Source organism: Populus nigra, chromosome 1 (assembly GCF_951802175.1).
Source record: "Populus nigra chromosome 1, ddPopNigr1.1, whole genome shotgun sequence".
Lineage (NCBI taxonomy): Eukaryota > Viridiplantae > Streptophyta > Magnoliopsida > Malpighiales > Salicaceae > Populus > Populus nigra.
Genome location: NC_084852.1, coordinates 11,955,986 through 11,970,567, shown reverse-complemented (window position 1 = coordinate 11,970,567; position 14,582 = coordinate 11,955,986). Strand labels below are relative to the sequence as shown.

At 31.8% G+C, this 14,582-nt stretch overlaps 1 protein-coding gene and 1 long non-coding RNA gene across 2 annotated transcripts; both read left to right on the top strand.

Moving 5' to 3' along the window:
* Positions 1-3,624: 3,624 nt before the first annotated feature.
* Positions 3,625-5,882, top strand: LOC133684962 (uncharacterized). The gene is made up of 3 exons (XR_009838438.1): positions 3,625-4,276; positions 4,425-4,747; positions 4,916-5,882. It is a non-coding gene; the product is annotated as an uncharacterized LOC133684962 (long non-coding RNA).
* A 2,333-nt stretch (positions 5,883-8,215) lies between these two features.
* Positions 8,216-9,179, top strand: LOC133692189 (uncharacterized). The gene has a single exon (XM_062112943.1). The coding sequence runs from the start codon at positions 8,297-8,299 to the stop codon at positions 9,083-9,085; it is 789 nt and encodes a 262-aa protein (XP_061968927.1). The 5' UTR covers positions 8,216-8,296; the 3' UTR covers positions 9,086-9,179.
* Positions 9,180-14,582: the final 5,403 nt, after the last annotated feature.

Sequence of the window (14,582 nt, the reverse complement as noted above, 5' to 3'; positions counted from 1 at the left end):
AAAATCTTAACAATTAAATAAATAATACAATAAAAATAATTATACAAAAATTAATGAAGAAAATGCCTTATGTTAATCCTTTTTAATTGCGAAAAACTCACCCTCGACTTGGTTGTCAAAAATTAAACTCAACCATGCTAAAAAAAATAAATATTTCAAATATAACATTGCAACCAACATATTCATATTCATGAAGTAACATGTTTTTAATTTATGAACTTCAAAATTTAATTTATGATATATATAAAGAAACTTCAAGATAATCTTTCATAAAATCTTTATGATTTAACTCTTCTCATCGTATGGATTTTTCTATTACTCAAGTTTTAACAAGTTTGAATTAGAAAACTGTGTGAAAAAACTATTATTTTCATAAATTAGCTCTTGGATTTTTCTTAACTTTTATCACCATATGAAACCATTTGACATAAAAATAGATAATTTTGATGGTCGAAATCATCAGTGACGATAATTTTTTCTCTCTACACGGGAATCATGCAACCTCCTCTCTCTCCTTCACAGGAAAAAAAAACTGAAAAATAAAAAAAATAAAATTTGATATCAAAATTGATTTTTTTGACATTTAGTCCTTCATTTTTCAATCCAACCTTCTCTCTAAAAAAAAAAAAAAAATGCAACTGAGTTTTAATTTGAACTAAAAAGAACTCAATTGTCCAAAATAAAAATTCAAAAATCAAATTGAAGATTTTCAAAAAAATTAACAACAATGAACACTAAAAACGCTAAAGTAAAACCTCTATCTCTTATCTCTTATAGTTCATCAATCATCATGACTGTTTAAACACAAATCAGCAAGTATTCCGGTCTGTTTTCATGGAATTTCTCATGGCTGTTGTTCGGACATATAATAACGATACAAAGGAAATGAACATTAATTAGGGATGGTGATTGAAATTATAAATAAGACAGTGTGTGCTGAAGATGATGTCTTATGTGCCAATGCATAAAAGAAAATAGTTAAATTAATGTTTTGAAAACAAGGAATGGTGTCTGTCTTTTGCTTTCTCAGTTACAATGATGCTAAATTATCTCCGATCAACTTCACTTGATTGCAGCCCGAAAATGAGAGCGAAATGACAGACAAATACAGGAATGGTTAAAGATGAAACTTTTAATGGCAGCACTTTGAATAAAAAGTATACTTCAAATGACGATCCGACAAACGCAAATATCTCTGGTTTTTCTCGCCTCATTTGACACACAAATTGAATTTACCAATGAGCTAATCCTGCTGGGCTTATTGTGTAGGGATCTCCTGACTCTCTGAGTAAAGGGACGATGCTGCAGTCGAGTTTGACGAGACCAGGACTAATAAATGAGTGGAGGCGCAGCTGAGTGTGAAATGAAATAGCTCGTGGCGTCGTCAATCTCCTGGGAAAAACAGATGTACATGCTATCACTGAACTGTAGACTTACCACACAAGCAGCCAAGACAGTAATTGCAGAAATTGAAATATGAGCAGAGAGAGACACCATGGAGAAGAACAGATGTGGAAAGAGAATCCATTGCCAGCCACATGCAGGAATGCCTCAAATATCAGCCTCAGACTTAAAATTTCAAAACACACAAAAACGTGTAGCCCACTCAATACATATACAACATTAATATGAGAGACAACACGTACAAAAACATCTTCGTGTTCTCATATTTTCCCTTGTCGTTAGCTAGACCCTACCCTCGTTAATGCACTTCTCTCCTACCAAGTCTTTGAGTTCTAAAATTCATATTTTCATACATGTCAGGTTCCTTTCCAGTAAAATTGGTGATTTGAACATCATTTCCACCCAGGAAAGCTACAATCTTCCGCAAACAGCAAACTGTCGCGTTAGGGACTCATCTTGCTATGTTTGCAGTAATTCTTCACGCTGGAAAACTACAGTAAAAGATTAACAAAACTATAGGTGAAAAGGCCACGGATCATCGAGTTCTATTTGTTTTTGTTTTTAAAAACCTTTTTAAAAAAATTTGATTTTTTTTTGCTTTAAGTTAATATTTTTTTTTATTATTTTCAGATATTTTAATGTACTAATATGAAAAATAATTTTTAAAAAATAATAAAAAAATTATTTTAATATATTTTTAAATAAAAACATTTTAAAACATAACTTCAATTATATTTTCAAACACTCAGAATAATTATGAACAACAGGGTCTTCTTGATTCTCTACTGCGTAGTACAGTGATGTTCATAAAATCCTTGGATATCGGATACATCGAAGAGTTAACTATCACATTGATAACAAAACTAACGAAAATACTTAATTAACCATATTTTATGTATACGAGTATTCAAATAAAAAAAATATAAAAAATACAAAAAGATTAAATTAAATTAAAGAATATACATATTTTAAATGCCACTATCTAGATGTTTTTCATCTAGATAGTGATGAAAAACATGTTTCTTGTGCATGTGTTTTTCATTCAAATTGATAATGTTATAAAATAATATAAATTGTATCTTGGAATCTCACTTAATAGCTTAAGTTTTTGGGTTAAATTAGTTTTTTAGCATGATATCAGAGCCTTGATCACTAAGCGGTCATGAGTTCGAATCTCACTATCCCTATTTATTTGATAAAAATTAAACATAATGTAATGTGGACCTGTATAAATTTCAAACCTAAAGAACTTTCACTTAAGGAGGTGTGTTAGAAAATAATATAAATCATATCTTCAGACTTCATCTAATAACTTAAACTTTTGAGTTGAATTGGTTCTTTGATAGATAAAATAGTATTTTTTATATAAGAAATCCTCTAGTTATACAAGAATATAATAAAAAACAATTACTCAAAATTATTCGAAAGTTTGAAGAAATTACTCAATCACTAAAATTTTAATTTTTTTCAAGGAATTAAAATGATATTATTAATGACATTTTTTAAACGGAAAATACAAAATTTTCAAATTCGACCCAAAAGATTTGATAATAAAAACATATTAGAGAATTGAACACTGTACAAGAACATAATAACTAGAATTAAAAACGTTGGGACGCAGTAAGCCTTTCATCCTTACATTAATATTACTATTATAAAATTAAATTAAGAGAATAATATTAGAGAAATATTTAAAATAAAATTACCAGGTACGTAAAGTATACACCATTTCGCCTTAATTTTTTTTTTTAATTTTTAACATCTAATTTAAAGAATAAAAGGATAAAATGTGACATTAACCCTCTAATTGATCTATTAACTCTGAATTTTGGTCCTTATCAGACGTCACTATAAGTAGCACGATGGCCCCTTAAATAAGCACCAACCCCAGCTTAATAACGCCCTTCAAATTTATTAGTGGAAGCCACTTGGAAAATTAGAAAGTTAACAAATTTATTTCTCGTCGTCAACTTCGAAAGAAGTTAGTGAACTCAAAATCAAAAGAGAAACAACTACCATAATAACAACATGCCATCTATATATATATATATATATATATATATATATATATATATATATGGTCTAAGTCTATACAATTTCTTCCGAAAAATGCATTTAATTAATGAGACCCCAATAATAGAGAGATCTTTTTAAAAATAAAAAATAAAAACTATCTTGCTTGATCGATTGAGATAATTCATGCAAAATAATGAATATGTAGCCGTTGATGTTGTTTGTATATTAATAGAGGCGAGGTCTGTTCTTTAAGCTCTTGCCTTTAATTTTCTCGAGTTTGGGAAGGATGGCCTTGGAATATTGGTTTCTCGAGTTTGCATTTGCTCAAGTTTTTGGTCACGCAGACAACCTTAGAGTCCACAGTAGCGATGTTTTAGCAAGCCCAAATGATCAAGGACACGTCCAAGAATGTCTCGAGAGCTTGAAGGATGCAAAAGAGGGGCTTGCTGGAATATTGCCAAATTAAAGAAGAAGCATGTCCAAATGGGTTCCAAATGCCTCTTCATCACTTCCCAAGGCAGATTATGAGAAAATGGAGGCCGAGTGGAAGCTTGACCTGCTTCGCAAGGAATACGCCCTAGATGAGAAAAGGGCATCTGCCATATATTCATTCCTGTGGCCAGATCACCCTTGAAACATTTTCTTCCCATGAACTAACCTTTTCCTAGGCACTAGCAGGACAAGAAGCAAGTGAACCACCCCACTTCCTGTAATGAGTCCATGTTGGAAATCTTTAGATTTAGCAGTGAAGTTGAAGCAAAGTCTCCGTTCCCTGTGTTGGATTTTGCAAGTTATCATAAATAAACGTACTATCAGTTATGAATATGATTATGGGGAGGACTGGAATTAGAAGCAGGTATGAGGGTGATCTTTCACACCAATTTAGCATAATTTATTTTAATTTGCATATCTTTAAACAAGGCATAACCGCACACTATAATATACATATATTTATATCTGCTATTATTCATGAAAACCTGGATTTTTCTTCATCTTTTTTTCAGGATAAGCTTGAATAATGGGGGTGTGGATAAATATTTTAGAAATTTAATCTGCTGTTGACTCTAGGCAGAGAGGACTTTACGTGCTGTAGACCGCAGAGCAAAAGGAAGGCAGTTCTAATCCGAAAAGCTCCAAAAGAAGATATACCAAAGAGCGAGTCAATCATAAAAAAAAAAAAAAGAGAGAGAGAGAGACTTGTCATTACAAGGAATATTATGTGAGAGCCGTGCTGTATGTGATGGAAAATTATTGAGATACCCATCTCTTGCAGCTGACACGTGTGTACGAGCTTACAAGTAGAAGGTGTTGTTCGCAAGGAAGTTAGGTTAGGAATCAATTAACCAGGCTTTTTTTTTTTTCCCGTGTGTTAATATTGTTAGCTTTATTGGAGGCTAGCACCCAGCCTTTTAAAAAATATGAAAATTAATCATCTAAGTGGTGATCCAGTGATAAGAGCTTGAGACTAAGAGGTTTGTTTTTTTTATGGTCTCAGGTTCGAGCTCTGTGATTGCTCATATGATGGCCACTGGAGGCTTACATAGTCGTTAACTTCAGGGCCCGTGAGATTAGTCGAGGTACGCGCAAGCTGACCCGGACACCCACGTTAAACTAAAAAAAAACATGGAAATCAACTATCTAGGTAGTGGTTAAGTGATAAAAATTTAGAATTAAGAGGTTTGTTTCTTCTATAGTCTTAGAATCAAACCTTGTAGTTGCTCATATGATAGCTACTGAAAGCTTACATGGTCGTTAACTTTAGGGCCCATGAGATTAGTCGAGGTGCGCGCAAGCTGGTCCGGATACTCACGTTAAACTAAAAAAAACATGGAAATCAAACCCTTATGGGTGTACCTTAATTGATTAGACTATATGTTTATTTTTTAAAGGTCATCAATTCAAGTTTCACAAATTTCAGACTATTGAAGGTTTACATGGTTATTAACTTCAGGGCCCGTAAAATTAATCGTAGTATGCATAAGTTGGCCGGGACACCCACGTTAATAAAAAAAAAACTTGGAAATCGTTATATAGCTTCATTGTGATGCGCTTTTTTTCTTCTTCATTTTTATTTCTCAATTTCATCATCTTTTTTTTTTTTATCAATTGTTTGGATTGTTCTTGAACCAGCCAAGTTAGTTGGATTATGTCAGAACAACTTTCACATGGTTTAATTTTAAACCTAGGCTAAGAAAGGAGATAGATCGAGGGTTTGTTTGTTTTTTTTTTTTGTCAATTTCATCATAATTATTTTTTTATTGGTTAGCTAGGTTACTTTTTGACATACCAAGTCGACTAAATCACGTCAAAACAACTCTCACAATGTTTAGTTTTAAAGCCAAGTCAAGCCAAGCAAAAATTTGGATTGAGAATTTTTTTTGTCAATTTTTTTCTTCTTAATTTCTACTTCAAACTGTTTTTTTACTAGTTAACCAAGTTATTTTTTGACCGACCAAGGCGATTCGGTCATGTCAAAAAAACTCGCACACAGTTTAGTTTTTAACTCGGACTAGGCAAGAACTTGGGTCCGGAGGGTTTTTTATGTCAATTTCATCATTTGTTTTCCATTTTCATCCTCAATTTCTTTTTACTAGTTAATCAGGATGTGTTTTTAACACGGTTTCTTTTTATGTAGTGTAAACTAGTTAGAACTAATTGAATTGTCCAACTTGTGATGCTATAATGGTGCAACACCCTATGGGTGCTTAGTATTGAACTCTTGTAACATTGTACAAGAAAATAAGTTTACACTTTCATTGTCAGTTAAAGCTTTTGATATTATGTCGTAAGATGATAATATATTTAGACACATTATTTTAATAAAATCAATAATAAAAAAAGATTTTGAAATATAATTACGAAAAGCACTAATATCTTTGATAAGTGTCATTTAAAAAAAAATAATGGAGAAAGCTGTCATTTGAATAAATAAAAAGGAACCTAAATAATCCATTGTGCATGTGGTTAGAAACAAAACAGTTTTTCTTTGAAAGTAACGTTTGCTGTGATTTCAAAGAAAAGCAGGTATTACCTAAAAATTGTTTTTGAATAATAAAGTAACTAAGATTATTCGTGTTTTAGAAACATTGGACCCTTTCTCCAATTTGTATTTAGCATTCGAGTCCGTAAGATATAAAGTATTAAAACTTGATTTTTAAAATAAAAAATGAAAAAACATAGAAAAACTAAAAAAAAATAGTTTTAAAGGAAAACAAAAAATGAATTATAAGAAGACCCTTGTCGGCCAAGACACATCAAATAATATAGCAGAAACTTAATTTGAACCATCATTATCAGCCACACGCACTGCTCGAAAACAACAGAGCGGATGATATATGTCAGGCACACATGAGTAACCTTTTATTTTATGTGTGGAAAACCAAAAATTTCCCTATGACTAAACAACAATAACAAAATACCCTTATGAGGTTACAACCAAGCCCTTAAAGCCAACACTAAAAAAATTGAATTGCAAGAATAATGGAGTTCTCCTACTATTCATAAAATTATATATAAAAAAATACTCTTGGGACTAAATAACAATAACAAAAAAAACCAGTAGAAAATGACAATCAAGCCCCTAAAATCAAGGCTAACAAATTTGCATACTAAGGGTATCTATGTAATTCAACTGTTCATGATGAAATTAAAACCACCACACGACTCCTAAAACAAAGATTTTAATTGTTTACTTTTCAAGGGCAATACAATAAATACACTATTATTAAAAAATATAAAGCTAGTGCTGCGCCCAAACAAATTAAAAATATGAAATTGATAATGTGCAAAAATCATTCTACCCCTCAACTAAGGCTTTAAAAAATAAAAAAAATAAAGATTAAAAAGGGCAACTTTACTTTGTCCTGAACCCATTTTATTATTTTACTTAACTAACCCTTCAATTTTTGTTCTTACAAAAAAAAAAAAAACTTTAATTATTTACCGGGAGTGCATGTGTGAAAATGCTAACACGTGGAAAGATATTGTGACCAATGAGATTGGTCCGATCGCAATTATGTAATGATGCTTGAAGTTGGTATCGTGGGAAGTTTGCTGAAAACAATAGAGAGAGTATTTATTATAAATGCTTCCTTCCGAAGCCTCCTGCGCTACAGTATCCAAATCAACTACACCTACAGCGACATCCCTTTATCTCTCGAGGAAAAACCTCAAAATATTGTCTTGTACGCGGTTCGGAGCCACTATAATTTATCTCCCGAGGTCTGTTAATTATTTGTTTTAGTTTATATTAATAATAAATTTTTAAAAATAAAAAATTATTTTAATATATTTTAAAATCCTTTGAAAAACAACATTAATGGAAATCTACAGTAAAGTAGTTAACTTTTTTTTTAAAAGTGAATCTCCTTTTCTTTTCTGAGTGCAGTTGCTGGTTTCTTAGTGCAGTAGCTGCTCCCGACCGCCTTGTGATTGGCACATGATCGACTTTCAAAAGTAGAAACCAGCTTGTTTTTATAAAATTTTAAATTTTTAATATTTTTAAATTATTTTAATGGGTTAATATCAACTATTTAAAATACAAGAAATTTAGAGATAACTACGTCTTACCGATGGGTTGGCTGGCTGAGAATGTTTCAGGTATCCTCTTCAAGTAGATACCCTCGCCGCTCGGGCAAACCCCGACCACCACACAACTTTCAAGGGGTACTAAAATCTTGATTTCCTGGATGTTATATGCCCCTAATGAAAGGGTATTTTAGTAATGTTATTTGGAGTACACGACACGATCCATCGCAGTTTCTCTATGGTCTATATAAAGAGAGGTGTACTTGCTGGGTTTTGACACACCAACCGAGGAACCACCAGCCCCTCCTAACTCTTCCTCTTCTTCTCCTTCAAGATTAAGAAAGAAAAGATGAACCGAGCTAAGCATCCAAACCTACGAGCCCTGAGTAAGCTAACAGAGTCTCGGATTCTAAAGAAAATAACCCAATTGCTACTCTCAGTTTCAGTGTTCTCCTTGCTTTTATCTAATTATTCCTCTGGGCCTTCTTTCCTTCATTCCTTGTTCTTCTACTTGTCTACAGTCCCTGTCCAGTTGTTTACCCATACCTTAGACAAGAACTGCATCTTCCTCCTCTGCAATGGACTCCTAGTTTTCGTCGCTAGATACTCGGGTTTGGCCCCCACTATTGATGATCATCAGTCTTTCAAGAAGTATGAAGATGCCACATCGGAGTCTAGAATGCCAGTGCTGCCGGGGGATGGATCAGGTTTGGTGGAGAATGTTGATGGTTTCCTGCAAGAAAACATTGCTGTCACGCAAGAAGATGGGTTCGTGAATGATAATGATCATGGACGAACAGAAGATAGAGAAATTGAGGAGCTCATCGTGGGAGATCGAGAAGAAAAGGATGATGACAAGGGAGATGGAGGAATTGGGCTCTTGATTATTGGGAAAGAAGGAGACCATGGAAGTGAACTGTCTCTTCAAGGACACGAGGAGGTAGAGTCCTTGAATGATGAGGAATTCCATGCCACTACTCAAGAAGAATATCAAGCAGAATATTATGTCGACGATGGTGAAGAAAATGGAGTGCTGAGTACACAAGAGTTGAACGAGAAGTTTGAAGAATTCATTAGAAAGACGAAAGAAGAGATAAGAACTGAAGCTCAACAACAATATCTAGTCATGGCTAATTAATTCATATTATCAGCCAATTATCTCATGTCTGTAAACGATGTATAATTGTCTCGTTCTGTTTAATATAGACAGCCTTATTAATCACATTAATCTATATAGTTTGTCTTCTTCTTCTTCTTCTTCTTCTTCTTGAACTTTAATCTAGCTACTGGCATCTAACACAATTAGAAGCCACAAATATTTGCATGGCTTTCACCCATCCGTAGCTTCATCAGTAATATACATCAGCGTATCCTCGTCGTAATGTGTCAGACTGAGAAACTTTTATCGACAATTTGCAAGAGACCTAAGTATTAATTTGTGGTTCTTAATTATATAATCATATCCATGATGCTGAAGAATTAATTTAATGTTATTATTTTGGACTAAGATCAGGCCCATATGACAATGATATTCATGTCGAGATTGAAATCAGGAGGACCTGCTGTGATTATATAAGACAAAAGATGAAAGATTGACAAATTTTGTCCGCCTGCAATATTGCAGAAGTCCATTTTTTCTTAACACTTGGAGAGAGTAATTCACAATTACCCCCTTTACTTGGGAACTTCTTTTGCCAAAAGCAATGCTCATAATGGTCGGTGAAAGCATTCACGGATCAAGTGATACATGAATAGAAATGGCTTTTATCGTATAGTTAAGTTATATATGAATTATCTAACCTAAAAATCAAGAATAGTAAGTTCTTAGTTAACTAAAAAAAAACTTAGAATAACAAAAACATATTATATTTGTCAAAAAAATGAAAAATCATATCAATACGGATTCATGTCATGGATATTGATCAAAAAATGCAAAATACTATTTTCTTGAATATCATTTAAAAAAGTTTTGTTTTCAAATTTTTTATTTTTCTATGATATACGATTTTATTGGTTCGCCAATATTATGAAGAAATTTATGTTAAGCTATGTTATAGAAAAAACAGAGGATTTTTTTGGTTTTTTTATTTCATGCTAAGAAAAGTGCTTTGATTTATTTCAAAATACTGCAATTGATCATATGCGTAAAAAATAAGCTAATTCTACAGCTTTCAATTTCTTGTGGAGTCAAATTCTCATCACCACAAGTCAAAGGATTAGCCTATGGCCTTTGATAAAATAATATCTTTTATAAAGAGTCCAAGTAAAATCTTATGATTTTTTCCTAGAAATCCCGAACAAAAAAAAAAAAAGCTATTCCTTCTTCTTTTTTTTTTTAATCGAGTCAATCATTACCATTACCTACCTTCCATAAAAATATACACAGAAATTAAGAGTTAATAAATAAATAGAAGAAATCGTCTAGCAAGTAATATAATGGTAAAAACTTGAAATTAAAGAGGTTATTCTCTCTATAATCTCAAGTTCAAGTCCTGTAGTTATTAATATAGTGGTTATTGAAAACTTACATGGTCGTTAATTTCAGGATTTGTGAGATTAGTCGAGGTATGCGCAAACTGATCCGGACACTCACATTAATCAAAAAAATAATTAACAAATCGAAGAGCCCATAGAAAGACATCTGATCCCTTGTGAAAAATAAATTATTTTATAAGACAATAATAAATATATTATGTTTTTATTAAGATAACTGAAAATTTCAATTAATAAAAACCTCAATGATGATCTAATTTTTTTATAATATGGTTAAATATTAAAAAATAATTTAATTTAAAAATTATTTTCCATGAATTTACATTTCAAAAGTAATTAATTTTTTTTACGAACAAACATGTATTAAAAAGTATTAAGTTATTTGAATTCAATTTCCAAACTTTTCAATTAATATATTTCTTAAACAAGTATTAAGTTATTTTAAATAAAATTTCAAAATGTATTTCTTTTCACTTATGTAATATATATACAAGATTATAGGTAGTCCATTAAAGATTACACTTTTTTTTATAATAATTGACTCACCATTATAATTACTTGTGTCAAATCAACCGAATGCAAAATTAAAAGTGTCAAACTAATTGAATGCAACGTTATAAATTGTGAATGAAGTAATTATTTTAAATTATGTATTGAAGTTTTTGCGAAATCAAAATCACATTTTTTTCTAAAATAAATAAATTGGGACACCATGCCTAGTTAATTTTTAAAACTGAGGTTAGCAGGAAGACGCGTGCTCCATTACATTGACTGCCTTGAAAATTCATCTATAGAACACTGCTACCATGTCAACAATATTCTGTGGGGAGAAAGAGTAAAATCAAGCCAAAATCAGATCTTTACTTCCTCCAAAAATAACAAGGACACTCAACTAGCCACGCATGGTGTTCACAAAAGCAATATTCCTAGCCAAAACTTTGCAGTTTCAGCCCTTTAAACTGACAAATGTCACCAATCATTAGCATAGAATCTATGCTTCTTTTGCAGTACCCACCATATGAACTTGTCATCGAGCTTTTGATGAATGATCTTAGGCAATCCAGCTTAATTCGTGCTTGGTTACCTCCGCTCCCAATTGAATCATAAATCAATGCCAACGACGACAGCCATGGACCTGGGAAGTTCTTTTAACACATTATTGTTGTTACAGCATGAAAACACAAAAAAATTGTTTCCATATTGTATGAGAGAGATTGAGATATTGACGTCTTATTTGCATGGTACGGCTACATGTGGCCGACGAATCTATGAGCTCTTTACACCTGTGGTTATAAACTCAAGAGCTTTCACTTTCATGGATTCACATCAAAATTCAATTTCTATCTATACGGCTGGTTTCTCGTATTTCAAAGGGAAACCAGCTCCCAAATCGAACGAACATGCTTGATTCAACACTCCCCGTGTCTCGAAACTCATAGAAAGCGAGTGAATGGATCTAGAAGAATCCATCCAAATTATGTGGGGCTGAAGAGTAGGATAAGACGTGACACAGCATACCCACCTGGATGGGCAACTTGCTGCTATAATCTTCGAGGGGAAGTAAAGACTTGCTAGGTAAAGTTGTACTGTTCTGGTATTGTTTTGGTGGGACTCTCGAAAAGCCAAAGAAAGAAAACAAATTTACATAGTTTATATCGAAGTAGATTTTTTAAGCTATAGTGAACGGTGAGTGTCCGAAAACCTGTACTTCTCAGCTGGTACCTACCCTGTGTTAGATGCCCACGTGACACATGAAGTTTGGGGATATTCATGTGGTTTTCACTTGCCCAGAATCATGGATGAAGATGGGTAGCTAGGCATGATGATAATCTGGTAGAATGCAGAAAACCATTTAGGGCCATCTACACGCACGCACGCACGCACGAAAGAGAATGGCTATGGATGATTTGCTGTTATTTTGGGCCAAAATGGCAGCAAATCATCCTCATGGACAGAAGGGATATCAGAATAGCATCAGCAATATTTTCCATATAACCATTTAAGTGCTATGGATTTTCCTTACTGCATGTGTCGTAAAAGTTTTTCATATCATTTCACAGTCAACTAATTTCTCCATAAAAACAAGAGATTATATCTTATAATCCCAGAGAAGAAATGAGCACTGTATTTATTTCGTAGAAAGATTGTTTTTAAAATATTAATTACCAATTAGCAAGCAGTTATATTGATCTTATCTTATCATATACTTAATTATTAATTATTATAATGTTCTCAAATAATCACATTGAGCATCCAAGATACTGTAAAATGACTGAAGGTTACTGTCACAAGGTTATGTCAATTCTTCAGAATGCCAGCGCATCAGTCTTCATCAGCATGAAGTGAAGTAGCAGAATTGGATGAGGTTTTTAAGTATCAGAAATTTATAAAAGACCAACTTACGTGTGACCATGTCAAGCTCATCTGTATTCTCATCAGCATGACGGGGTTTGTTTGATATTGGGGTTGCTATTATAGTTGTAATTTTAAAAAAGTTGTTTTATAAAAAATACTTTTAGTTGAGGTTGGTTTGGAAAAATATATGTTTGGTTAAAACTGTGGTTGAAATTAAGGTTGAACTAAAAGTAGTTTAATATGTTTTGTTAAAAAAATATATTTTTCAAATTAAGGTTATAACATAATTAAAAAATATATATATTAATATTAATGATTTTTAATTAAATATTATAGATTTAACTACTGTTATTACATCACGAAATAAATAATATTAATATCAAATATTTTTTATTATTCCATTAAACTATATGCAATGTCATCACATACGAAATCAATCCAACAAGGACTACATTTTTCATGGTTTCTTAAGCGCACAACAACAAAAATTAAATGTTTAGTTACATCATCAAGCGATCTTCTTCTAATTTTTTGAATAAAACACAATTAAAATAAAAATAAAAACTGAATTTTTTTTAACTGAGTTGGACACGGCGAGAACATAATTGGAATTGCGATCAAATTCCACAAATACTACGTCATCATGCGATATCCTTCTAATTTATATAGTGTTATTAAATAATATTAAATACTTTTTTTCGAGTAAAACTCAATTTTTTTTTAAAAAAATTACAATTTCATTACGTACAAAATTCATTCGACAAAAACTACAGTTTCCATGATTTTTTGAGCGTGCAATAAAGTTAGGTAAAATATTATCAGGAATAAAATTGAGATTACAGTACGAGTAAATTTAATTCACCTTAAACTAATTTTTTTTACAAAAATTACTATTCACGTTCACGTAAACAGTGCGAGTGAAATTAATTAACTGCACTAGTTTTTCAAAAAAAAAACTAAACTTTTCACGTGAATAGTGCGAGTGAATTAATTCAGTCACACTGATTTTTTGAAAAAAAAAACTATGCATTTTATTGAACAGTGCAACAGTGGAGCCATGCTCCATTGTTGTGGTTCCTCCCTCACGAGAAGCAGCAAAAGGCTGCTTCTCAAAACCTGCGGCATAATCGTTGTTTTTAGTGGGTCCTACCAGCGTTCAACATTTTTTCCTTCTTAACTAAACAATATTATGTGTGGCTGCGGGTAAACCTCACCCACAGCCACGTTACCAAACGGGCACGTAATACGGTACATAGATCATTGGTCAGCACATATCAAATACTTTTATATATATATATATATATATATATATATATATATATATATATATATATATATATATATATATATAGAGATTGTGATATTTTATACCATATCTTTTATTTCTTAATATTAAAACAATGATATATTGAATTGATCTAGATCAACCATAACTAACTTGTAAAACCTAGATTATGATATCGTGATGACCACATAGAAGCAAAGCAAAACAAATTAAAAAACGCAATTTCTAATTAGCCAAAATATTGAATGAAAAAAAAATAATTAAAAAATAGCTCGAGTCACCCTAGTAAACCTGTTTAAACCGCGATCCAAGTCATGAGAACAAGATTATCTTATAGAAGACAAAAAAAATCATGAAGCTTAGCTCTCAACCAATCCATTGTTGATAACAAGATCATAAAAGAAATAATTTGGAAAAAAAGTAAAAAAATAATCTGAGTCAATTTAGAAAATCCACGACCCGAGTCATGAAACCAGGATAACTTAATAGAAATCAAATAAAA

What these genes read in the sequence shown, in the direction of transcription:
- LOC133692189 (XM_062112943.1), top strand. Translation starts at nt 8,297, where the DNA reads ATGAACCGAGCTAAGCATCCAAACCTACGAGCCCTGAGTAAGCTAACA.